This window comes from Lissotriton helveticus, chromosome 11 (assembly GCF_964261635.1).
Source record: "Lissotriton helveticus chromosome 11, aLisHel1.1, whole genome shotgun sequence".
Taxonomy (NCBI): domain Eukaryota; kingdom Metazoa; phylum Chordata; class Amphibia; order Caudata; family Salamandridae; genus Lissotriton; species Lissotriton helveticus.
Window position 1 is genome coordinate 151,860,455 of NC_136072.1, and position 27,448 is coordinate 151,887,902.

Here is a 27,448-nt window from a genome sequence, read left to right on the forward strand (position 1 = left end):
CGGAAAAGGCATTCAGACAAAAAATGAGTACATTGAAGAACCGAAACTGATCATCAACATGTCATGAGTGACAACCAAGCTCTACTACTCATAGCAGGCAAGATCTGTCTCAGTTCGTGTTTGCATGTCAGGACATTAAGGAGAGGTGACACTGGTCTTCGAGATTAGATATGTGATGCTTCCTAAAATGTGTTTTCTGACAAAATAAGTGACACAAAAAATGTATACTTTCAGAACTGTGTAGCAAAGCCAGTAGTGGTGGTTCCAGGTGTACTGTTGGGACCAAAACTCAGTGATGATATTGTTGTCACATCACCTACATGTACTTGTGAAGGTCATCCCAGCTAGTTGTTGAACTTCTGAAATCCATACCTGTAAATTCCACAACTTTACCACAAAACACTAGGCTGCTTAGGGTAAGGGGTGCAGAGATGACAACAGACCCACACGATGCCCCAATTACCTTGTTGCAGCCTCTGTCCCCTTATTGATCAGGTCAGAAGGAGAGGCTTTCTCCAAACTGATGAAAGGTTTGGGGGTTGACTCCCTCCTGGGAAGGTGGGGTAGACACACAGAAACTGACCCCTACATGAGTACTCTTCTGCTTTCCTGGTGCTTTGCCTCTGTACTGCGCTTCTTTCTTTCTAGGCTCCATGCTGGCCACTGTAACATTTATGGTTTTGTTATTTACATAGCTAGATTTAATACTTGAAAGTTGGTGGTTCTGTAGTGGTTGGTGTTAAATATTGAGGCTATGTTGAGAAATCGACTATTATTACCAACATGTGTTGGCCATCAGGCAGGCTTCCAAAATCAACACTCACTCTATGCCAAGAAATGAGGGGAATGAATTCAGTGATGAGAGGTGCTGGTGGATCTGCCGGGACAGCAGCTTGGCACATGGATCATTGTCTCACAGTGCATTCCATCCGGTCATTTAAACCAGGGAACCAGACCTTGTATCAGAGCCTGGACTTCACCTTCACAACTCTTTGATGTGCATAGTGGTCTAGATCGACCACCTGTTTTCGAAGTGATGCCGGAATTACCAATCGAGGACCTCTTAATAGACTCCCTTTAGGAGAAACAGCAAGTTCATGCTGGACATTTTGTGGTGACGACAATGTCAATCGGGCATCATCTGTTTGATGAGAGGCATTGTGAGTGAGGGTGTGGCCGTTTCCAGAAACCATTGCTGATATTGCTAACTGAAAACAGTCATCGGATTGGGTAGCTGGTACTATGTCATCCAGAGAGGTTGGCTGAGGACTGGATCACTCTACCGTCTCTCACACATACTCCTTCACATCTTCGGCATCTGATTCTTTACCGACAGTGGCTGGTCTCACGTGTCTGGAGAGATAGTCAGCAGGGACCCTGGATGACACACTTCTGTGAAATTGTATTCTTGTAATGGAAGGATCCATTTCTCGATCCTGGGAGGTGGTTTTGATGAGAACCCTGTGAAAAGAGGTATCAGTGGCTTGTGGTCCATGTAAACTACAAACAGTTGGCCGTAAAGGAGAACATGGCGACACCCCAGTGGACCACAATAGTTTCCTTCTCAATATGAAAGTAATACTGCTCCATATATGTTAGAGCACAAATAGTGTGCACCACCGGAGCCCATTCACCATTGTCCTGTTTTTGAAAGAGCACTGCCCTCAGGCCAGAAGGGCTGGTGCCCATGGATAATTCTGATTCATTGAGAGGGTCAAAATAAGCCAGCATGGTTTGTGCTGACAGAGCTTGGTTTGTCACTTGGAACGCCTCTTCTTGGGCATTCCCCCATCCCCAAACTGCATTTGCTTTAGCCAGTTCTCGAAGAGGAGCTGTGAGTGTAGTCAAGTTTTGAATGAATTGCCAATAGTATGTGACAATCCCCAAGAAGCTGCAGATGCCTGTAACGCTCGTTGGTGCTGGGGCTGACTGAATGTCCAGAACCTTTGCAGGATCAAGCATGACCCCTTGTTCAGAGAAATGATAGCCGAAGAAAGCAATTTGTTTTTGGAGAAAGGTACACTTTTTACGTTGCATCGTGAGACCACTTTTCTGCAATCGCTTGAATGTTGCCTTGAGCCTGTCAAGAAGCTGTTCGATGGTTGGAACATGCAGTAGTATGTCTTTAACAACATTGATGACCCCTTCAAGGCCAGCCAACATGCCCCTGATGGTATCTTGAAAGACTTCAGCCGCACTTGATACCTCAAAAATGAAGCATTTGTATCTCCTTAGACCCACGTGTGTGGAGAAAGTCGTGATGGCTCTGGATTCTAGAGCCAGCAACAGTTGATAGCATCCTGCTGAGCAGGATCCATCTACGAGAATCATCTACGAGAATCATCTCGAACCACTCACTTCTGCCTCGATATCATTCACAGTGGGCATCAGGTGGCATTCACATATCGAGGCAGATCCTAACTTTACTGGGCTGTTTAGGCTAACTGACAACCAAAATTGGTTACACCCAGGGTGTTGGATCCTGTACTTACTCAATGATGTCTGCCTGTTCCAGTTTTCTCAGTTCATCCTCTACCTTTGGGCGCTGATGGAAGGGCAACTAGCGATGTCTCAGTGCAATCGGCTAGATTATCTTCTATGTGGAGGTGTATGAGACGGTCTTTTAGATAACCAATGCCTTGGAATAGCTACGTGAATTCAGTCAGCAGATCGTCTAGACTCCCCAAGTGCACACTGAGAGCAAAAGAAACTATGTGAAGTTGTTCCGCCGTTCAACAGCTCGGTAGCATTCCAGAGCCACACTTGGTGACATATACCTTGGCACATGTGGAACCTGATTCATGTGAGAATTTTGTGGTAAAAACCCCTGCTAGTGGGAGTGTCGCTGAAGATTCATAAGCAAACCCTTTGGTGATGGTGGGACTCAGGACCGGCTGTAGTGGGAGAGTTTTCAGTAGAGACCGCACAAGAATGTTTATCGAAGCCCTTGTGTCATACAGGACCAGGACTTGGTGGCCCGATACGAGCACTTTGTATTTGGGAATGCACCACTGAGGGTACTCTCCTGGCTGCATAGCATGTATGACATGAATTGTTCCTCCACATCATCATCCTCCATGTCTTCTTCTTCATCTGGGGCCTCAGGTGTCTGCATGACGTTGACTGATTTAGTTTTTTGCACCTTGTGACAGATGGAGGAGTGGCATACTTTGGCAAAATTATGTAGCTTGTTGCAGGCTGTACATCACTTGCCCTGGGCAGGGTATGACCCATAATGAAGGTAGGGTCCTCCACACAAGTAACACACCTTGGAACCCGTAATAGGCTTGGGCGAGGCTATTTTTCTTTCTGCTCCCATAGCCGTCACCACATTGACAGGCTCAGTCTGTACTTGCTGTTGGAGAGCCGCTTCCATGTGCGCAGCACACACTTTAGAGAGTTCCTTTAACCACCTCATCATGAGTATATCAGCCATGGACATCCCCGGAACCTGGAGAATATTCTCCCTTAGTTTGACAGATTCGCAACTCTGTATGAACTGTGCGTGAATCTCATCATCAGTGTCGGGCAGCGTGCAAGTGCTAGCAAGTGCTTTTAGTCCTGATTAAAGTGTCCACTGATTCCTCAGGCAGCTGCCTGTCTCGGCATAGGAGGAATTGTTCATAGTCAGGATTCGCAAAAGGCTCATTTCAGAGTAGCGAATGTAAATGATGGGCTGGCCTCCATTACTGATTTTCCTAGCTTGTGAATGGTGGCTCCCCGAGATGCAGGAGCATCGGGAAGCTGCGATCATTTGCCAAGGCTACTACAGCAAAATAGTATTAAAGTCTCTCTACCAGTGCTTTAAATGGGCCGGTACTGTCGGGTACAGAGTACCGGCAATTTTTTATTTTGGGAGGGAGAGTACCGGCACTTCTCAAGATAAATGCTATACTTTTAATTGGAGAGTACCGGCACTTCTCAGAAACAAGCAGGTACTCTGCTACAGAGTACCTGGACTTCTATTTTTCCATTTCAAGCACTGCTCTCTACCCAGACTTTTCATCATGCTGCCTTCGCAGATGGGAGACCTTCCACAATAAAAGTCTCAAGGGTGGGTACTGAGGCCATCCTAGGTCGAGCAGGTAGCTGACTGCAGAAGTAAGGAGGTGTAAAGTACGAGCTAGGCAACTTGTGATGGGAAAAAGCACCACCAGGCGAAAGTCATATGTAGGGGATAGGGGAGTTGGGTCCCAGAGACACCCTCACCAGAAGCCACAACCTTTTTCTTTCCTTAAGGGGGCAGCAGCAGCGAAAACAGAGGTTGGGTAGGTTCTCACCCTTATATTTTCAGGCAGAAAAAAAGTTCCTCAGCATAGAAGACAAAAAGAGACTTGCCTGTGCAGGGTCATGTGCAGGGAAAAATCAGATGGGCCCTCTTGGCAGACTGCCTTGTGCAGGAGACAAAAGGGCCGCAGCAGCACGCTCTGGGACAAGGAGATGATGGAGGCAGAGAAGAGTGCTGTGGGCGGGGCCAACCAGGAGCAGGAGAAGCACCCTCCATGGGCCAGATGACCGATCAATGCAGCTCACCTCAATTGGCACGAGCAGCTGCACACTGTGGTGTGCGGGCGAGGACGGGAATCAGACAGGAGTACTCCCGGCTGCAATTAACGATGAGGCATATGGCACAGGCAGCACCAGCGGGAGGCGGCGCATTGCAGGTGAGCATCAAGACCAGATTGAGTGCATGGGTGGGTAAGCAAAACTCCTGCTTGTTGCCAATTTGTTAAATAACAAACACAGCCTGAACAAGGAAGCACACAGGCGGCACAAGAACACAGAACCGACACCAATGTAGTTCACTTTGTGAACACGAGGTCCAGGCCTCGGATCCTTTTATTATCTCCCCCTTCAGTTTATGGCCAATACCAGTTGGGTTATGTGTGACAGATTCCTCTGCTTTTCCCCCCTTCACTTGCTTCGTATGTTGGGAAGTTCTATGTCCCAACACAACAAGTGTCTGGATTATGAGTAGGTCTATATTTGTGTACATACTTTTTCCCGCTTTCAAATTGAATTGTTTCTATATGGCATAATAGGCAGATGGCTCACCATCATTATTTCAGAGTAAAGAATCAAGCTGTCTGCAAGTCCACTCCATACCAAGTTCTCCACTTTTATAGCATCCTCTCCATAAACTGCAGGATGCAGAGGAAGTGTAGGTACTAAAGACAGCTATATTGTCTGAGGTGGCAGTCCACAGAAGGTAGAGCAATATTTGTTTATATTGTGGTGCTAGGATTTTGTGTTCACAGAATATGAAATTATGCCTTGCACTGAATAAGTGTTAGTCATTATTTATGGTAAAAGATATCAGGGCCAGCCAGGTGTGTTTGTTTTCTTAAAGATTGCTTACCAAAAGCTCTGAAGAACTGCTCTACACTCTGTCTCCAACAGTAGCCTGTATACATTGGTTGGCAAACACATAGTGACTTCAAAGCACTATAAGGCGGGGGTCCCACTTCTCTAAACACTCTCGAAGCACCATTTTATGAGCAAGAGTGTCTCAATCTGAGATATGGTTACCCAGGGGCTGATGTAGAACAGGGTGGGAATTAGAAAATCCTCAGTTTACGGAAAATGTATTAATTACTTAGGAACCTACAAGTGAATTCTCCAGATCTAACCTTTCCCAGAGTATTTAGAAGATTTTCTATTACCACCAATGTTTAAATCAAGCACCTAATACCCTGTGGAAGTGCCACGCTCAGAGCCAGTGGAGCCATGAAGGGCTCCTTGCACTTATCAGGACATGTAATAGTATCAGCCGCCTATCACAGCACATTATGCTGTGATCCAAAAATATATCAAAAGATTGTGAGGATCTCAGCCATAGCTATGAATAAAGGAGCTAGGGCTTGGGGGTTCATCCAGTTCATATGCCCTAAGAAATCCTATCCATATAAATGCTTGTTTATTGTAAAAGGTTCTCTCTAACCATTCTGATTAGGGCTGGCTAACAACCACGCACCTGTTTCTCAGGAGTCAATTGGAGTCACTAGAAAATAAGCTGTGGCAAACGTATAGACATGATTTAAAATCAGGTGATCGGGGGGAGCTAGAGAGCCAGTGGACAAGATGGCTGCACCTTAGTGAGGCTCTGTCAACCCGGGAGCATGATCCGTCATAATCCTGCATGACAAAGAAATATCTGCGCTCGTAAACATGCAGCATGTTCCTGGAAAACCATCGGGGAGCTGTGGAGCTGATCAGGAGCTGTTTCCGAGCCGCATAAGCCTACAACTGTGCTGATCCATCTGTGCAGCCTAGACCCGCGAAACAGAGCACAAAATGGCAGAGACCTGTGCAGCAGATTTAATCAACGGGATCGATGGCTGCTATAGATGCCAATGTGCTAGCCTCTAACGTGCAGGGGGCCCGCGGGGGCACTGAAGCTTGATGAACACTAGGAGTCCGGACTGTGCACATGCGTCTCATGCTGCGGTGATGTGGGGGCAAAGGAAAGTTGGGAGAAGCGCTGGTAAACGGAGGAGCAGGAACTACACCACCGCAAAGCGACAGAGGCGGTAAGATTATTCTGATTGAAGTCTGCTGGGGCCTGCTAACTCCTATAACACACCTGCCAGGAGCGAGAGGCGTGACCCACGCTGTACAGTGAGATCAGGTCCAGACACTGTTAAGAGGTAGAAACACAGAGAAGCATAAAACCACAAAAGAGCCTCAAATATCCCCCATATCTGAGGTTCCCCTGCAAGAGCAAACTCTCACTGGCCATTGCGTGGGACAAGTGTAAGCCTCCAGAGTAGGAAAGTGCAAGTTGGGACGTACGGAAGGCAAGCAAGCTAAACTACAGTTTCCTGCGCTGAAACAAGCCCCTAATGAAGACGCAGAGTCGCAAAGGGAGGAAGAACAGCCCCCACCCACCCAACTACAAGATGCGGATATCAAAACACTACTCCTCACTATGCGCCAAAGCCTGTCTTCTATAGAATCTAAAATCGATACCAAGAACTTGCGCAAGGACTGTATTACGCAGAAACTTGAAAAACACGACGGGCGCATATTGGAGGCAGAGCAGCGCATTCCCTCACTCGAAGACAACTCTACTGCTAACTGAGCAAAGCGACAAGGCATGGAGAAACTATTAAAAGTTATAGCTGCTAAAATTGAAGACCTGGAAGCGGCCTTGCACAGAAATAATCTACGCATAGTGGGGGTCACGGAATCCGCTGCCACAGATCGCATGGAGGAATACGTGGAGCAAATGCTCCTGGCCCTCTTTGGGGCGGAAGGTTTCTCCAAAGTGCTGGTGGTTGAAAGGGCCCACAGGTCGCTTGCAAAGAGACCACCACCGGGGCGCGCCTCCCTGTCCTATCTTGGCGCGTATCCTCAATTACAAAGATTGCGACACTGCGCTGAGGCTGGCCAGGGAGAAGCAAACCCCGTAAACTGAGGCAGGTCCTGCATTGTCTAGACAGACATCACATCCAAGTGGCAATGTTGCAGGAGACGCACTTGGCTTTCAATGTATCGCACATATTCGGCAGGAAATGGACTACACACAGTTGCTTCTCCTCATAGTCAATGTACGCAAGAGGCACAGCTATTCTGGTTAGAGCAGGCCTGGGGTATTGTCCGTTAGGGTCACTACAGGACTCCCAGGGCAGATTTAGTGTAATGTATGGTAGACTGGTTGGGTACACGATAACACTGGTAAGTTACTATGCGCCCAACACAGATGATGATGGATATTTCAATAATCTATGGGGGCACATACTAGAAATAGGCTCAACTTTTATAGTGGGTGGAGGGGGCTTTAACCTAGCAATAAATATGAACCGCTCATTCCCGCATCTACTCTCGAACCCACATGCTACCAAACATCTCTCCGCCATTATGGCTGACCACCAACTTTTCAATGCATGGCGATCCCTCCATCCAGCGCAGAGGGAGGGTACCTTCTTTTCAAGTGTCCACTCTAGCTGGTCCCACCTGTACTACTGGCTGCTATCTGCCAGGCTGCACGGATGGCTCCGTGAAGTGTCGCATCTGGCACGCACTCTCTCGGACCATTCCCCCGTTCTTATGAAGATATCACCGCCAAGTAGTGAATTCCCATACCATTCCAGGAGGCTTCTGGCCACGGCCCTTCTGGACTGAGCTTTCCGCGAGGAACTGTGCCAGGAAATTGAGGGCTTCTTCCCACGTAACATAGATGGTGTCTCCACACTCGCATGTGTCTGGGAAAGTTTTAAAGTTACAGTGAGGGGCCTATCTATAGCTAAGAGCGGGGGATCTTGCGCTATATCAGAGGGATGCTGAATGTATTAGAAAAAGATATCAAGCACATTGAGGGGCAAATTGACTCTCCTCCCCATTCACATTCACGAGCACAACTTAAAGAGCTACTAACCGAGTATTCATTGGAGATGGAATGCGAGGCTAAATTTCGCTCTAAATACTATATTGCCAGATCCTATGGGGCCGGTGAACGCTCAGGCAGAGCCCTGGTCGAAGTCAGCAGACCCTGTAGGTTCACCAATCAGATCCTGGAAATCTCTGATGAGGAGGGCAACAGGCACACAGACTCACGGGAGATACTCAACTCTTTCTCCAAATACTATACCACACTATATCACACCCGCAGCCGAGATCCCCAAGACATAGCCTCCTATTTTGAGGATACAGCTCTGGGATGGATCAGTGACTCACGCAGAGAGATTTTGACCGCGGAATTTGAGGAGGACGAAATCTGGGCAGCAATAACAAGTCCATGATCGAGCAAGGCTCCAGGACCAGATGGCTTACCAGCCGACTTTTATGAATGCTACATTGACCAATTGGACCCCATTCTCAGGCAAGTCTTTGAGGAGGCAAGGGATGCCGGAATTCTCACTCCGTCCATGCGACAAGCCTTAATCATATCTCTGCTTAAACCGGGCAAGAAAGCCAATAGATGCAAGTCCTATAGGCCTCTGTCATTAATTGACTGTGTTGGAATTCAGCAATGAATGTACTTTCATTTGCTTTATGTTAGGTTAGCATATATAAGGCTATGTTAGTAACAGCCGCCACACCCATTGTACCCCACTGAGATTCCCTGTCATACAAGCTTAAGTTAGCGTATGAGGCTCCATTTTGCAGTTCGTAGGCCATGTTACATTGTGACTGGATTGAACTCCAATTATCTGTATTGCTCCCCTCAGCAGAAGACTGTGTTCAGCTATTTTTTTCTTTTGTGTTCAAGGATGTATTCCAATTTACTAATGAATACGCCATTCTGCCCCTTCATGCCTATCCTTCTCTGTAGCCCTGCTCCCACGTTAGTTGGAGCCGAGACCTAGCAAGGCAACCTTGAGATAGTGACAGTGTGTAACCATCTTGCAGGTGGTAGCCCATCCTACGGTGCCTTCTTTGTTCATGAATGGCTTAAGCTAGTAACATTCCACTGGGGGCGTGGTTGGGGGTTGTCAGAAGAATGATTATACATTACCAAGTGTTGGGGAGCCAGTCCCCTCGACAGCCATCCCTGGATGCTGGTCAGATTGAGCTCTGCTGCAGTGTATTTTACTAATAAATGATTGTTTATATTCTCTACTGTCTGACTGACTCTTCACTTGTTTGGAAGGCTAAGAGATGGTCGTAAGTGACCCCGGTGACCCTAAATCGGGTCTTTTCCTTCAACTGCGACACGTAGATCCTTGCCAAAGTCATCGCCAACCAACTGACCTTGCTAATGGATGGGCTGGTCCTGCCAGACCAGGCGGGCTTTATACCTGGCAGAGCCACCTCGCACAACCTACAAACTACATTTGCACTCCTCCATGACATAGACCCAGCGATTTCTGCTGCTGGAATATTTTTAGATTCTACAAAGGCTTTTGATTCCCTTGAATGGGACTACATGTTTAGCTTACTGGGCAGAATGGGGCTTCTCCAACCATTCCTAGCACAGATTAGATTACTCTATTCCCAACCAGAGGCCGTAGTACAGATCAATGGCTTGTATTCCAACCCAGTCCCCATCAGGCGGGGCACACGTCAGGAATGTCCACTATCCCCACTGCTATTCGCCGTGACCGTTGAACCCCTGGCAGCCAAATTAAGAGAGCACCACAGAGACCATGCTATAATATATCCCTCCGACAGATACTAATATCGTTATACGCTGACGACATCTCCCTATATCTAGAACCCAATCTTAGCCTCAATCCAATTTTAAGAGAATTGATTAGATTTGGCGAACTGTCCGGGATAAGGTTGATTTGGAGTAAATTACAGATTTCCCCACTCACCCCCAACACAGCTAGATTCTCTCCTGAGTTCCCATTATGCTGGAATGATACTGAAATAAAATACTTGGGCGTGATCATAACCAGAAATTCGGAAGAAACTGGGTGGATCGTTGGATCGCGCTGCCGCATTCACTGGCCGGCAGAGTGGCCTTGATGAAGATGAACATTCTACCCAAGCTCCTATACCTCTTCATTAACTTACCAAATAACTCAGGGCACACTTTTTTTTAACACTCTCTGATCCTTACTCATCAAACTGGCGTAGGGTGGGAAGCAGTCCCAGATAGGATGGAAACTCATGACGCAGCCTTTCTCAGGGGGTGATTTGAAGCACCTGACATGTAACTATGCTATCTCAGTGCCCAAGCCCATTACACAGTATATTGGCTTCACTTACCACCTTTCATGCCACATTTAGCCATTGAATAGGGTTACATGGCACCCACGCCCTTAAATTCCTTTCTGGGCTCACGTGTCCCAGGGGAGGGAGTGACTTATCATACAGTCACCTGTACTAACAATGCATGGAAGCGTCTTGCTAGAGAAATGGGCAAACCCGTTCTTTACTCCCCACTTGTGCCACTGACACACATCCCATGCGCCCTGGAGGCTACATGCCGGGAAATGCTTTGTGAAAGAAACCTAACTACTTGGGGCGAATTGTACCAGGAGGGCAGGTTTAAGGACCGAGTGGAGCTATTGAATGGGGAGGGAGTCACCCCACTGGAGAATTTTCTGTATATACGCTTGAAACACAAAATCAGGGCCAATAACCCGTGATTCCGGCAAGAGCCCCCCACCCTAGAGGAATTGCACACAGTGTTAAAGATGTCTGGTACAACACATGCAGTGTCCCAAATATCCCATGCTGCACTACTAGAAAGGCCACACTTATCACCTGGGGCCAGAGAAACGTGGGATCAAGATTTGGGAACTCGCTTGACAGATGTACAATGGACCTACTGTTGCGCGCAGACTGAAGGCGTCACGGCCAGCAGTCGGCTGCGAATTATACAGTTTAAGTTCTTGCATAGAATCTATTATACGCCTACATTGCTATGTATATATGAGCTGAAAGACAATGATCGCTGAATGAGATGTCGACAGGAGGGTGCAGACTTCCTGCACCTAGCGTGGGCATGCAGCGAGGTTCAGAGGTACTGGCAGGAGGTGCTAGATGCGTTATCCAAAATGATTTGGCCCCGCTCCTGAGGTCCCCTCTGTTTACGCCGCTGGAATACACAGCTGATATTCCAAAAAAGTACAGGAAATTCATAGCAATGGACTTGTAGTTGGCCAAAAGTAGGGTTGCCTGCAAATGGGGTAGAGGCGCGCCTCCAAGATCAAAGACTGGAGTACTGACTTCTTGTACGGTAAAGATCAGCTCACTACATATGCAGAACTACCCCTCACCCTAAGGACATTTGGGAACCCCTGGTGGCACATCTATGATTAAACATGTGCACACCCTGCTTGATAAATGAGCGGAGCTCGTGGAAACACACTGGGGCAAATGTACAAACCTCGCCCACAAAAGGTATTGCATTTACTAAGATAACATTTCTGCTACACGTGCTGTGTGATGTCTGCGTGAAAAGGGACTCTAGGCTGTACTGGGTCTTGCAGGATGTAGGGGGGATGAAAACCATTTACAGACATCTAAAGATTGCGAGCCAATTGAATACACGAAAAACTCATTACAAGTACTGTGCCTTTAAATATTACAATGTACCAGACGGTGCCTGTATATCTGTGTGTTTGAAAACTCAATAAAAACATTTTTAAAAATCAGGTGATCTGTGTGGCATCTAAAAACGTTTTTCATTTAGGAGAGAGCCTGATGTTGCATATGGCCCTTTCTGCAGGGTTATCATCAAATGCTTTGCCTTCCTCCTCCCCTTTTGCTGAATTCATTTGTGTTGGCTTTAGGACTCTGTGCACTTTGCCACTGCTAACCTGTTTAAAGTGCTTGTGCTCTCTCCTTAAAACATATTCGCATTGGCTCATTGCCAATTGGCATATTTAATTTCTTATAAGTCCAATTAAGGTGCCATGGGCCTGTAAATTAAATGCTATTAGTAGGCCTGCAGTATTTTGCTACCCACTTAAGTAGCCCTTTAAACATGTCTCAGGCATGTCATTGTAGAGTCTGTGTGAGGAGCTTACCTGCCATGTCGACCTGGCAAAATAAACCTCTTGCCAGGCCCTAACCTTCTGTTTTAATTCATACATGTCACCCCAATATAAGCCCTAGCCAGTACAAGTGCAGGGTGCAGTGTATTTAAAAGGTTGGACATGTACTTTTATGTTTTACATGTCCTGGTAGTGAAAAACCCCTAAATTTGTTTTTCAATACTGCAAGGCCTATATCTCCCAAAGGCTGTGGATGCTCCTCCTCTATGGCGAAGGAGCATCACCCTCGCCAGCACCCTCCAAATCAGGAAAAATAAAGCAATAATAAAATGCGTTTAAAGCCCATTTTATTATCTTTTTATTTACCTTGTGCTGAGTCAGGGCCACGGTGACGCCAGACACTGAGGGGAGTGGTATGTGCACTCATTTCTCTGCACATGACAGTTTGGCTGGCTGTCTCAGGCCAGACAAACGATCATGCGCAGTGAAAGTTCTCCCCAACCCAGCAACGTGGTTGGGTTGGAGAGAGCAGGCACAGACTCACAGTCTCTCCTGGAGCTCTAATAGAGGGTCCTCAGCCAATCCCGAAGCTCCTCTCATGTGGGAGAGCAGCTTCAGGATTGGCCACAGGGCAGGCTGGGAGCCTGTGCCTTCAGAAGCGGAGATAAGCAGACAAGCGTGACACAATCGTGGAGGATAGGGAGTACGTTAAAAAAAAGTTTTTACATTTATCTCCCACATCCCCTTTGTATCCCCCCACCCTGCCTCTTTTCCCTGACTCAAGTCCCGCCTGCCCACAGGATAAAATTGCGATTATCATATTACATTTTATAAGAGTAATTTCCAAATGAAAAGACATAACTGATTCGAGTTTGGTGTCTCTAGAATCACAATTTAAAATCAAAATGGATGAAGTCAGATTTTAAATTCAAATTCTGAAAAATCTACTTTTAGAAAGTTCCCAACAACAAGAGAAATGCCAAAACTGATCATCATTCACTCATCTATTTGCAAAAATATCACACAAACCAATTGCTATGATCCACAATTGAATTATTTTATTTTTAAATTGTTTTTAATTCTTGTTCTTTGAATAAAGTTTCTTTGAATGTTTTTTTCGAAATGTTGATGCATATGAAATGTTACTTATTAATCAATATACACAGGAATCACGAAAGTAACATCAATGAAAATAATGTACAAATCACATAACATAATACATGTGCAACATAGGACCAACACAACATTTACAAAAACTATTTTGGTTCTGGTTCTGTACAGTTTCAAACGTTAATAATGCCATAGTACCCCTGACTGCTATCTCACTGGAAAAGGTTTATAGGTATTAGCAGAGGTAGTGGCCAAATAGTGACTGTACTTAGCCCACGCCCCCCAAAATTTGTTTGATTACTTAGTTGTGAGCCACAGTGGTAACACATACATTGGAACACTTATTTTGCCAAAAAAGAAGCTTTCGACACATTTCAAACCCTGATGAGTTTCTTTTAGGGTTCTCCTCAGGACACAGAACTGGGCTGTGTTGCGATGGAGTGAGAGGAAAGAGCGAAAGTGGGTATGAATATTGTGTGTTAATTTTAGCTTTTGTTTAATTTTCAGCCCTTGAAATTTACTGATTGAGGGTCAAACCCTTTTGTGCTAAGACATTTTTCGAAAGTTGGAATTTTGTTACTTTAGCCATATGGAGCCTGATGCCTGTCTCTGATCACATGGCTGGGGTAGTTGACAGTTGGGCTTTGTGTATCCTCTGAGACAGCCACACACAGTGGGAGCTTAGGTGTGACCTGATGGGCCATCCTGGCTGGATAGGAGGGAGGAGCTGGGCACAGCCTCACTTACACCTCAATAGGCTGTGTCCTGTCAACACACAAAGGGCTGCAAAGCCCCTGTAGTGAGTCTGGAGCCAGGGCAGGAAGAACAGGGACTCTGTGCACTTCAAAGGCATCTCTTCGAAGTCTCCTCTACTTCAAAGGCACAACTGGGTAGAAGTACTGGACCTCAGACACCCCCCCTTCAGTACACCTCTGAACCTGTGGATACTATGCCAGGAAGAAGAACTGCTGTGCTGCTGAAAGGTCTGTCGCTCTGCTGGACTGCCACTCTGATGGATCTGCTGCTTTGCTGGGCAGACCTGCTGCTTGCTGCCCTCTTATTTGGAGAGGAAGAACTGGGCCTGGAACCTATCTGGAACCCAGGACCCCATAGGAACTAAAAGGGCTAGTCTACTGGCCCCCTGATCCTGACCCGTCTGCAACATGTCCCTGACCCCCAAGAGGCATCTATCAGGTCCCTGGGCCCTTGGTGTAGATCTCAAGCTTTTAAAGTCAAGCTTTTAGGCTCTTCGTGAATGCAAATTGGCGCATTTGCACCACAAGCACACTGCTCACATAAAGAATCAGCACGAGCCGCTGCAAGTTTGTCTCTTCACACAGCAAGCATCGTCCACCGGTGTGGATCACCACCACGAGGCCCCAGCCCATCAACCCTGACACCCGACTCTTCATGTTCCGCCGACCAAGGCAAGCGGTACTCTCCTTCTCCTCAGTGAACTACTACCCTGCAAACTGGACTCTTGGCACAAAACTTGAGAAGGCAAAACTTGAGTTGGACTAATCTGGGACTGTGTCCGACTTGCTCTCCATCGCGGCCGGTCTGAACTTTTGGATTTGACCTGGTCCAGCACAACGAACCCTGGTTGGCGCTTTATGCTTTTAACTGCTATGTTACAGTTTATTCTTTAATCTTCATAACTCCAGTTCTACATATGGAATTATTGTCTTTTTGGTCTTGCTTTATTTAAAAAAATAAGCTCTATGTTTCTAATCTGGTGTAGAGTCTTCTTGTGTGGTGTTTTGACTGTTTTACTGTTTGAAGTGTTGCATACATAATTTACACATTGCTTCCCATGTAAAACAAATAAATAAAATGTACCGCCTCACCACTCTCCAGCTCTCTCCCACATCGTGTCGTCCCAGTCTCTCTACTCTCGGACTGGAACAGGAAGCAGCCAGGCTCCCTCCCCTAAGCCAATGTGGTCTGAGCGCCGTGGTATGGCTCTAAGCCAATGAATGGGGGCCTGGGCATATTCTCCGTGAAGGCTGTAATGCAGCCTGCATAGAGAACATGCAAAGTGTGCATGACTTTTTGGGCGGCCCGAGAGGGCCGGCCAAACAGTCATGCCCTATTGGAGTGGGCAACCACGCCTCCCCTGCCCTGCCCTCTGAGCAGAACAGCCTCGCCTGCCCCGCAAAGCTGCGCAGCAGCCAGCAGGAACAATTACAATAATAATAATAACCCTGAGTTATCATCATTGTCTTTGTTCTCTCTTTCACTGCTTTGCAGCAGTGGGGCGAAGCTCCTCCTCCTTAGCGGAGGAGCTGCCACTGATAGGCTCACTGCTTGTACAATTCAGAACTTAGTGGTATTTACATCCACCTTCCTTGTTTTCCACACCAAGCACACAAAATGTTGTCGAGCAGCAAAATGTGGCATATGGAGCTTTACAGATTCTTAAATGTATACTTAAATATAATGACGGAAGTGGTGGATGCAATATTCAGGGGGATGGAGTTCTAATGCCTACCAATGCCTACACAGGGCCGGTTCAGCAAGATGTATCTGGCATTGTGGAGTGTAAGCTTGTCTGTTAATCAAACATGTACACCGAATTGGAAAAGGATGGATTTTAAATGCAAGGGCAGAGATCAGTAGAGGTTTGATGTTACATTCCAAGCTTTTAGCTCTGTAATTGCTGATACGGGCAATTGTGGCCTGGTGATATGTTTCTAGCTCCTTTTGAACTAGAAGTCAATTTTATTTGTTATTGTAAAACCGCAAAATAACCCCATGTTATCTCAAAAATGCATTCTTCTTTTACTGTAATAGAGTATTCTCTACACCACTTATTATTGAATTGTAGCCCATATCCAATGTTGCAGGAAAAATGTCCACTTTTTCAGAATTCCACTTTCACCCTCAAGCAATGCTTCCCAGAACCAGAAAAATGTATATATTTTATCGCCTATTAGGTTGTGTCCCCTGAAGAGAACCACAGTATTTAGAACACGCAGACGAACTGAAAACTGATTTGAGTCGATCTACTCTACTAATTTCTCTGTTCCATATTGTGAATTTCACTCTTTTAGAGCCTTTGCATAATCCTTACAACATACTTGACAATTATATTTTGTTGAGAATTATGAATGACTTATATTGTCCTTTTTGTTGGTTGGTTTGGTCGTAATTCTGCCTTTCCTTTCTTTTCCACTTCCCTCTCTCCTTTTTTCCTTTCATTTATTTATTGAGTCGTTTTTTGTAGCGCTGCGTGTCACCTATCGGTTACTTCAGAATGATGTCCTTCCATTTGAAACTATGTTTACCTTTTCATACCTTTGAAACGTGCTTGGGAGGAAGATCTTCACAGACCCATTTTGTATGTTCTCACAAGCCGCTTTATCTGAAGCAAATTGGGAGCAGAAATAATAACATCCTTTGGCTTCTTGTCCCACAAACTAACATGCTCTAACAGTTATAAACTAACCCATCCCCTACCCATAAGCAGGTTGCAGTCTCATTAACCTCTTTACTTGAGATTAGCCCCTTCCATTTCATGATTTGCTTGGCCCCCTCCAGCCTTCTCCTGCCCCCTGCTTTTCCTCCTCAGTGACTTGCCCGTCCTTGGACCACGCCTGCCATCATTTCCTTCTTTTTTCAGTGTCTTTACTTTCTAAAGTTCTCTATCCTGTTACCTCTAATCTGGTTCTTAGAGCTCTTCGAACCACTTGCCCCCAGCGACACCTGCCCCCTTCCTTAACCTTTCCCGCACCTGTTGCCCTATCACAAACACACCCAGCTTTGTGCCCTACTTGGCCTTTGTCCCAGGGAGAGTTGGTGGGCTTTTGTTTTGTTTTGTTACACCAGAGCAACTGCTACATACTTGGGAAATTATGCAAAGACGAAGCTGCAGTGGTCGCATGACGGCCATGCCACTGTGCCTGCACTGTCCACCTCCCCAAACGGAGAGGGTGGTATCCCTCCACCCCACCCTACCCGTGGCACGGCTTATCAACCAAAATGAATGCATTGAGTTCTGATTTGCTATTGATTTCTTCACCCGTAGACAGTGCTTTAAATGGGAAAAAATAAGTGCAGGTACTCAATTAAATAGAGGTGTGGCAAGTAGGCGGGGCTACGGGTGGGGCTAAGGGTAAGACATTATCATACATAATGACTCTTGTACTAGTTGCAGCACAAATTAAAGCACACGAGAAATGCGTTTACGTCAATAAAACATATTAACTCATTACACATATTGAAAGCCATGATGGCACTTTCACCGGAATGGTCGCTGCGCACCTGATTGACAGTGCAGGGTCTGTCTGTAGATCCTGTCCTGTTAATCACAGCGTGACACACGTCCTTTCAAACGCCTGCAGTTTGGGGACATTCAAATGGGCGCTGCAACTCTGCAAAAGGCTATATTATGGCCCGGTTCATTATAAGCTCCTCGGAAGCAGAGCGGCATCTGCCCTGCACTGGAAGAGAAACCTAACCTGCGCCTGCCGTGCCATGGATCAGGGTAACGGTACTCTCCCTGGCTACAGAGAAGTGCTAGTACTGATGGCAAAAAAAAAACAGAAGTGCCGGTACTCAGTACCGGTGAGAACCGGCCCATTTAAAGCACTGACCTTAGAGGACTTAATTCTGGGTAATTTTAAGATTTTACATTCCTTCTTCTGAATAGGGATAATGCATATGATAGTTACCATTTTCAGTATTGCCTCCCTGCACCGATCACTGTGTCTCTGAATGTGGTATAAGGGGATAACACTGAGGGCCATATTATCAAGAACGGCAATGAGATTATCGCCGCTTTAGCGGCAGGAAACTGCAGCTAAAGCGGCGACAAGGGGCTTGATAATAAGCCCTTGTGAATTCCCATAGAAGCCCGGGTTCTGGTGTGCAGGACATCAAACCTGGGCTTCTATGGGAACTCACAAGGGCATATTATCAAGCCCCTTATCACTGCTTTAGCTGCATTTTCCTGCCGCTAAAGCGGCGATAATGTTATCGCCGTTCTTGATAACATGGCCCTGAATGTTTTCCTCTGTTTGGAGGTGCAAAACCTGGGGTGCCAGTTTTTTTCCCTGCAGAATTTCCACCAGCTTTTCCACGGTGACTTGTGCAGGGTGGCAAAGTGTGGCATCACTGCATTAAATTGTAACTGCAACCACATCTTTGCATCCGAATCTGGATTACCACAGGGCTCAGCATGAGGGCATCAGAGTTTTAATTTTCTATGGTTTATCTCCTTCTGAAAACAAAGAACCTCAAACTACAAACAGAACTTTATTTGGTGGTATATCTTTTATATTCTAGAAGCTCAACATGAACTCATAACTGTGGTGTGTTAATCATTTACTCTGGGTGAGAAATAATGCATGTGTCGACCAAGGCTCTGGGTATTGATTTTTTTTTGTGCTTTATTGTAGGGCAAAGGATCAGGGTTATACAGCTTGGCACACTCTCATTTCCCCTGGGAGGTTTTGTAAGCTTTAAAAATGAACATTTTATAAACAGAGGTTCCAGTAGAAAAACCAGAAATATGTAATTTCTAGAATTATGCCTCTTCTCTCCGACAGCTGAAACTGGCATATTTGTGTCTATTGGCATCTGATCAAATGTATTGCAAATTACACGTTATACGTTGAAATAATGCCCCCAAATACATTATTACATTAGGAAAAGACATAGAGGATACTTACTCAATAAAAATGCTCTGCTTACCCTGTGTTTTGCTTTCTACCCATGCATTTATTGCCTCTGCAGTAGTCTTTGCATCTTGGAAATTCACCAGCTTTATGTCGCTTTGAAAAAAATCCTTGTTGCTATGGAGATATTCCTCTTTCACACTAAATCCGTCTTGAAAGTAGAGGGCACTTGCAAGAGTAAACGCGAATTCTTTATTTTTGTCAGAGATGGCTGAGAAGAGCGTCCTGAAGCCCGATAATTCTTCACCTAAACGAAATGCACACATTGTGAATCTCCATGAAACCGACGTTAAAGCAGTGTATTTGTCATGAACGTGCTCTACCACTGTTTAAGCAGAAAAAAAGATTGCTCGTACAAAAACATAGCAGATTAAGGATCCCTTGATATAATTAGACTATTAGGTGTTCATTATTATCGAATTTCTGATGTGGCAATTTTGCATGTGCAGTTACTGATATTGGGGGGGGGGGGGGGTGCTGGTCATTCCAGGATGTCCAGTCCCTTAGCCCTCACAGTGAACAGTCAGAAATGTGAAATAACCAGGACAATCAGAATTACTGCATCTGATTAGTACCCATTTTCAGTCACTTTCTCGCCTTAGAAAATGGCTGTTTTTCTCAGCTAAAATGTCCCAGGAAGAGACATCAGGATTATTGTTGTAATACTTTATTCGATAAATTATTATCATAAAAGTACAGACATACATACAAAATACATACAAACAGTCTGCCCTAAAGTACTACATTTTCAACAGAATAACACAGACAATTTAAAAAGAAGGAAATTAAAACTATACAATCGTTTCAGATAAGTTTGGTGCATTGCCTAACAATCTAGATCGAATTATCCAGGCACCCGCAAGATATTTTGCCACCCCACAAACGATATACAATGAGGCAGTGTTGGTTGACATAATGCGCAGGGCTGATCTATGATCTTTCACGCCCAGGATCTTGCACACTGGTTTCAGCCATTTGTTCCTAACGTGCTTATAGGCTGAGCATGCAAATAAGAAGTGGCCCAGAGTTTCCTTCGGGCAACTACAACCTGGACACTTTAGGTCATGCCCCCCCATGCCTTTCCAACCTTCCATAGTTTTCTTAAGAGGCAAAGTACCATATCTCAATTTCAAAAACAAGGTCTTGTCTCTGGGTAGCTGAATAAAGTCCAAAAAGGGTTCAAACTTACGCGTTAATTTGTGTTCAAGAAAATTGATCGTCAGGGATCCTAAGTTGGGATTAACATGAACCTTAGACTCAACCCACTCCCAATATAACTTTTTAACAAGTTGTTTAGTAGGTGGGCATTGCGAAACCCAAGACTCCCCCAGACCTATCGAGATTACCAACAGCTTGAGGTTGTTAAGCCACTTTATCTTATTGTTCACGTTAAGGGAGATTAATTCATCCAGCACTCGGGCATATTCATTTAGTTCTTGAGTCCTTCTGAGGCGCACCCAAAATAACAGGGGCCTGAGATGGACTTTATCAACAATAGATTGCTTGCCCATATCAAAAAATAATGGTAACAAGGGGGTTGACACAGGAAGTGATACCAAATCTCTAATAAATGTATTCTCTGCAACCATCAGAGCTCTAGTGTTTTCAGTGCCCCATGAAACATTTTCAGTCACTTTCTCGCCTTAGAAAATGGCTGTTTTTCTCAGCTAAAATGTCCCAGGAAGAGACATCAGGATTATGGTTTTGCCTCATTTCTTGTAATCCTGATGTTGGTGAAATTTCTCAATATCACACATTGACTTAAGTCTCATGCCAACTACTCATTGTTCAGTGTTCCAAATTATTAAAAACTTTACTGTGCCTATGGCCTCTCATACTTGTTTTGACATACAGACCACACAGTGGCCTCTTCACTGATAAATGCACTACATGTTAAGTGACCCCTTGCATGACGCTCCAACATCCAGATAAATATAATAGTGTACTTCGAACCTCTTCCTCAGACAATTCAAACCATATACTAAAAAACACAGGTCCACCTCCTATGGCCTAAAGAACTTGCTGCATTCCCACCCCATGACTTGTGTAGTCTTTTGGGAACACATAAGGTGTATAAAAGAAAAACAAGAATTCACCCTTCCCCTTGTCCCCACCTTCAATCACCACTCACACAAAAAGATAAGATCTTGCAGTTCACCCATCAAACAGATGCCCTACAGGTAAGAGTGAGCAGTGGCCCACATTTAATGAAACAGCTCAACATCCTGTGATTCTGGGGAAATCACTTAATCTCCCAGTGCCTAAAAAAAATGAATGTATCCATCTGTAAAGAAACTGGTGCTCATGTAAAACACTCTGATACCCGATTTCTCAGGTCTAGTTCACGGCATGCTATATAAAACTTTAAAAAAATGAATTAAAAAAGTGTTTTTAGGTCTGGCTTGTGGACAAGTTTAATTGTCACACTATCCTCATGTAATGAAACCCCACGGATGCCTGCTAATTATAGGCCCATAAGTCTTACTGAAACCACGCAGAAATACTTTAGTAGAGTCATCTTATTGAGACTACAAGATTGGTTTGAGGACAATGCTGTTCTTTGCCCCTTGCAAGAAGACTTCCGTTATTGCACATCTATGATCGATCAAGTTTTCAGGCTCCAGCTAATATACTGGAAATCCATTTTGCTTGAAAGGGCCAGACTCTACATGCTGTTTGTGGATCTAAGATCTGCATTTGATCTGGTCCCCAGAAATATGTTGTGGCATGCGCTGGCAGAGATGGTTGCCCTAGCCACTTATGTCAAATTATTGAGAGACTGCATGAACAGACCTTTTCCTAGGTCCGCTGCGGATGGTAAGGAGAAGTGACAGAACCCTTTCCAGCTAACATTGGTTTTAGGCAGGGCTGTGTTATCGCCTGACACTTTTTACCCTGTATATTAATGATATGGTTGCCCATCTAAATTCTTGTGATAATGATGCTCCCAGGCTAGCTAACTTGAGGATCCCAGCACTAATGTTCGCAGATGACACACTCCTTTTATCTAAGCCACCTATGGGGATCCAGAAGATTTTGGATGAATTCAGTAGCTTATTTGTTCAGAGAGAGCTGGAATTAACCTGTTGCGTGCTTGCGTCGGCCAAAGACGCGAGCACTACCTCCCTTGTGCTGCGCACGACCAGCGGCCGATGCAGCCCCGCCCACTGCATCGAACGTCCGTACCGCGTCGGAATGTCCGCCGCGGTACATGGGTTAAATGTCAAGCTAACCAAATACATACTTTTCAACCCATGTCACATTGCATGCGCCAAACCTACCCTGAACGGATCCCCGTCAGAACAGATCCATTTATTAGAATATCTCGGTTTAACTCTCAATGAGAAACTGGACTGAGCCCAGCAAATCTCTAGACGAAGGCTCAAATTGGAGCAGCATGTTGGTGGGCTGTTGAAGGTTCACCAGGAGTCTCTCTATAAACTAGTTTCCCTGGTTGTGAAGATTTAGGCTTATCAAGCACTGGGTGGGGCCCTTTACGGTGCCAAGCAATGGGGCACAATGATACAAAACCATTAGAGATAGTTGACAATCAGTTTCTGGGGCAAGTGCTGTGCCTCCGGTTAGCACCCCTCGCTACCATGATAGTATAATGCACCACTTTAGCACGTGAGCAACAAGCCTTAAGGCAATGAAGTGCTTTTGGATTCTTACTGGCTGTTGCAAGCAAGACTGCTGCAGTGAAAACTGCCAGCGGCCAGAGCCATATATCCTCTCTGTAATTTATAAACAAAAACTTTTTGAAAAAACACACATTATTCTACCAGTCCTGGCACTGAAAGTGTCTATTTTTTGACTGACATGCCTATTGTGCACAAGCAAAGTACCGTCACTTACAGTGAGGCAGCCAACAGCTGAAGAGGGCTGGCCTATTGCCCCTGTTGTATGCTCTGGTGAGGGAACCAAAAATATGAATGTAAATTAACAGACCAATAAGGAAAGACCACTGACAAAAAGCCCCAGTGTGTATAGTATATATATATAATTTTTATTAAAACAATATTCTGGCAAGACAGCTAAAGCTGACTCAAAAACAAAACTTAAAAAATATATCAATGAAAAATACATATTTATATACACACTTAAAAGGGGCTTTGTGTCTGTCCTCTTCACACATTGATATGCTCGACTGCCATTCACATTTTGTTTCTACCCACCACAAAACGGATCATAGAGCATCCCATTTCAGGCATCGGCCCTCCTACACTGTGAGTGATGGTACTTAGACTAATGTCAAGTGCATGTCCAAATAAAAAGAATTTGCTGGTGGTTCAATACTTTATATTGCCAATATGTTTTATTCCATCATTTTTATTGGTCACCCTTGTGTATTTAAACTATGTGTTCAGGGGAAAGTCATTCAAAACCAATAGAACCCTTTGATTGCACCCCTGAGCATCGTATTTTCCATTGAGGGTCATTAAAACTGACATTTGTTCGCAAACAGGTCCGGCCTTGGAAACCTGTTGAAATAGTACATCATTTTTATTTCGAATTCCAAGCACGTGCCATAATAATAAAAAGAAAAAAAGAAACACTGCATCAACATAACCGTTACCATATTCTTGCAATAAACGTGTTTAATGAAAAAAAACACATCGCATTCAATTTTAATGGAACTTTATTGGTGCTGACCCAGCAGACGTGTACATAGAGCAGGTATAGAAACCCTCTCTAGTTGTAATCCTCCTCACAGAAAAATATTATCCTTATCGGTGTAAAAAAAAAGTACTATTGGCTTTCAATTAGTGTAAACAGAACGGAATTATTGCCCCACCAGAAATAGCACTTAAGTACACTTCATTTTAGTCAGAAGTGCAGTGTACATATGATCAGGCAAAATGCTGTGTGAGGACGAGTGCTGACCTAAAGCCCATCTATTTATGTGTATATGTATGTATTTTTAGTCATGTATTTTTTTTAGTACTTGAAGCTGGCAAAACAGGTAAAGCTGCCTCTAGGCCAGACCTGAAAAGGGTTTCAATACTCATTCTGAGCGTGGGTGCCTGCTAGGAAGCACCCATCCTGTTGTAATAAAATTCTGTCCAATGGTTACATGTTTTTTAATTGATATTTGATTGTGAAAGCATATAGTTATCAGGTTTTTATTTTCTTTGATGTGCTTACAGTAAAAAAAAACATCAGGCCAGCTTGCCAAGCGGACATCTGTTGGCTGTGCCAATGCTTGTTTGATCAGCATCACAGGCCACCTTCCCCAATTAGCTCCTATGTTGGCCAAAAATTATTTCTATTCGCATCAACAAAATATTTTATATCAGTAAATGCAATGGCATAATCGAAATTAGTAGTTATGTTTTGACGATTAAGGTCATATCATAGTTATTAGGCATGGGCGGTAAATTCCGTTTGCTCGCGGAATTTGGGTAATTTCGTATTCCGCAGAGAACGCAGGATTGCCGAAAATTCTGCGATCCGTGGCTTTGCGGAATGTTTTGCTTGTTCGTGCTTTCAAAATGCGTGTTTGTGAGATATTTCCCCCTGAGCACGCAAACAGCGTTCGCGAACAGGGAAAAAAGCATTGTGAACGGGCAGAACAAGCAATTCCGCGTGTCCGTTGAACTCTGCATGCTCGCGGAGATTTAATAGCATAATGTGTAATTTTGGTGAAAATGAACTCACTTTCTTCTGTTCCTTGTAGTTTTAAGGCTTCTTTTAACTGCTTCTGTGTTTTTCCCTTTGCCCCCAACTGTACCATTCCAAGAATCAGAGTCGCGCTGAGGGGGGAATATATAACGTTATCCGCTGAATCCGACGAGCAGATGCTCTTGTAGAGACCCACAGCAAACTCTGTGGTTCCGTCAGTCCAGAAACTCAAAATGGCGCCTGAGGACACAATCCCGCCAAATAGTGCCAACATAAAACTGGGAAAGATGGCGCTTCTCATTGTAACGATTTATTGCAGCCTTCTGGGGAATCAAAAGAAATGAAATGAACTTGCAAAAGAAAGAGCAGCAGTTACAAAATACAAAAGGTAGACTGGTGTAAAAAAACTGATTATTCTGTAGAAATAGGAAAGTGAGGGCACTCTGTTCCCCTGTTTAAAACATTAAATATTACACACTAAGACACTGCCTGTGCTGTGAGATCTGCTCTGCGATTTAGAATTCAGCACAGCGATGGCAAGTGTCATGTTTAATTAAGCTAGAGCAGAAATATGAATTAAATATAAACCTGCATTATTTAAGATGAATAGATCTCTACCGTTAAAAGGTATGGGTTAGCCGGGCTCTTTTTCAGCATCGTTTCAGCTCAGAAGGGCCTGCAGTACTTACATGATGCGGAGTGTGCCTGCTGACTGCTGGTATCAGCACCTCACACCGCTGAAAGGCTTAGTAAAGACAGCTCAAGGCAAGGCCAGGTTACTGCAAAAGGGAAGGATTAATTCTGTCTTACTTGTATTTCACAGCTGACTGATAAAGCCTGTGTTTCTATTTCTGAACTGTAGAATGGATTACTCATTAGTCAATCATTAATTCTAAGGCCATGTGGCTTGAAGGAAAGCAAAATCAATGGCTCAGTTTGCCACATAGTTACAGTGACCACTAATTAAGAATTTGGGGCTTATTTACAAGCCCCCTGCGGCAGATGTACGTCACTTTTCCCTATATTAAAAGTGACTCACCGGGGGCGCAAGGAGCTTGTAAATAAGCTCCTCGGTTGGTAAAAATATGGGGTGCATCCGAAAAGAATGGGTCCCTTTGCATAATTTGAACTTGGGTCCCTTCATCTTCCATATCTCACAGATAATAATTGACCTTGGACTGAAAGGGGGGGCCTGAAGCTGAAGAGTGGTGGTAGGGTCTGAAAGCCCCCCCCTCCAAGCTTGTGATACACCCCTAGTAAAAATGAGGAACTACTCGAATGCGGGAATCCCATTAAGGCAATCGGGAGTTTAGATATACTCGTATGCCTCACTGGCCAGTGCAGAATGCTTTTGGTTTGTTTTTATTTATTAATTTAGTTATATAAATTTTTATTTATCTTTCTTGTTTCGTAAAGATGAAAAAGACAATACCAAGATGCTTCTAAAACATGCCTAACAGCATACCAACAGAAATAGATATATAATTATTGTGAACAAACACAAAAAAAACCTAATTGAGGCTCAGGTAACATCGTAACCTTTCACCTATATTCTTCCCTACATTCAATACATAACGGTTCTTAGGGACTGACCTTTTACCTAGATACGACACTGCATTCAGAACGTGGGATTTTCCCTGGTAAAAACCTCATGCATTATGCATGAGGATTCTTGGAAGCACAGCAGGGCTAACATCTCCTGTATAATATCTATGTACAAAGGTCATTCTCAACGTCATCCTAAGTCCGACAAAGTAATACAGTGAGGTAGAACCCTCGGGGAGACCTATGGGTATATATACATCACATCTTGCTAAGATAGCCAGAGAAGACCAGGACTTCCCAGCCGACACACTGACCAGAGATGCTGAGGTTCCTGCATGCAGACACTCCAGCTTACAGTGGTCTAAAAACATCCCCCGCGGGGTGTCCAGCTCGAGACCAGGACAGGGTCCCACAGTCTCTCACTTCAGGTAATGGGGTTGACTTTATCCTAGAGGGATTCTTGGCTTAACAACTACCCACATGCTAGGTACACTTAGGTACATCCACTTAGGGAGGCCTTGTAGGAGCACACATCTTTTAATTCTCATGTATTTTATATACTTGTATGTATTCATGATTACTGCAAGATGGTAGAGCTTTACCATCCGTTTACTTTCATAGTGCTTCTAATACTATATATCTGCTACTGTCTAACGGTTGTTGCAGCTCATCTATTTTACACCAGAATAACAACTGTTCAATAAATACTTATTGAAAACGCCCAGCCTGTTTATTCTGTGTTGCTCTCTTAGACAGACTCAGTAAGCATGAGTAACTCAGTGAAAAGTAGTATATTGGTTTCACGGTCCTGAGGGATCAGGGTTGTCATGTTTGATAGTTGCCAAGAACTATTCTCTCCTTGGTAAGAGGAGATTCTAGTGGCACTGTGAGCTAGCTGGTACAAAAGGCCAACATACCCGGTGGGGGTGTTCAGAATCAGTCTGACACTAATCCTACAGTGTATGCTGTCCGGACATGCAGATCCTGTATAGCTTTTATAGGAACTACACATCAAAACTTGTAAGTAAAAGTCACAAGGATAAACATTGTCAACATTATTTGCCAAAATATTACTCACTTGCAGAAATTCCCTCTAATAAA

General features: G+C 44.6%; 1 protein-coding gene across 2 annotated transcripts in view; it reads right to left on the reverse strand.

Moving 5' to 3' along the window:
• SERPINI2 (serpin family I member 2) overlaps nucleotides 1-25,615 on the reverse strand; it is a 133,145-nt gene extending 107,530 nt beyond the window's left edge. The window contains exons 1-3 of one of the 2 annotated variants that reach the window (XM_078668046.1): nucleotides 25,492-25,615; nucleotides 24,839-25,125; nucleotides 19,197-19,427 (exon numbers count right to left, since the gene is read on the reverse strand). In XM_078668046.1, coding sequence (XP_078524172.1) covers nucleotides 19,197-19,427; nucleotides 24,839-25,103 — 496 coding nt within the window. In that variant the 5' untranslated portion in view covers nucleotides 25,104-25,125; nucleotides 25,492-25,615. Of the gene's footprint in view, nucleotides 1-19,174; nucleotides 19,428-24,838; nucleotides 25,126-25,491 lie in introns of both variants that reach the window. The other variant, XM_078668045.1, reaches the window with a different exon arrangement.
• Between the last annotated feature and the right edge of the window lie 1,833 nt (nucleotides 25,616-27,448).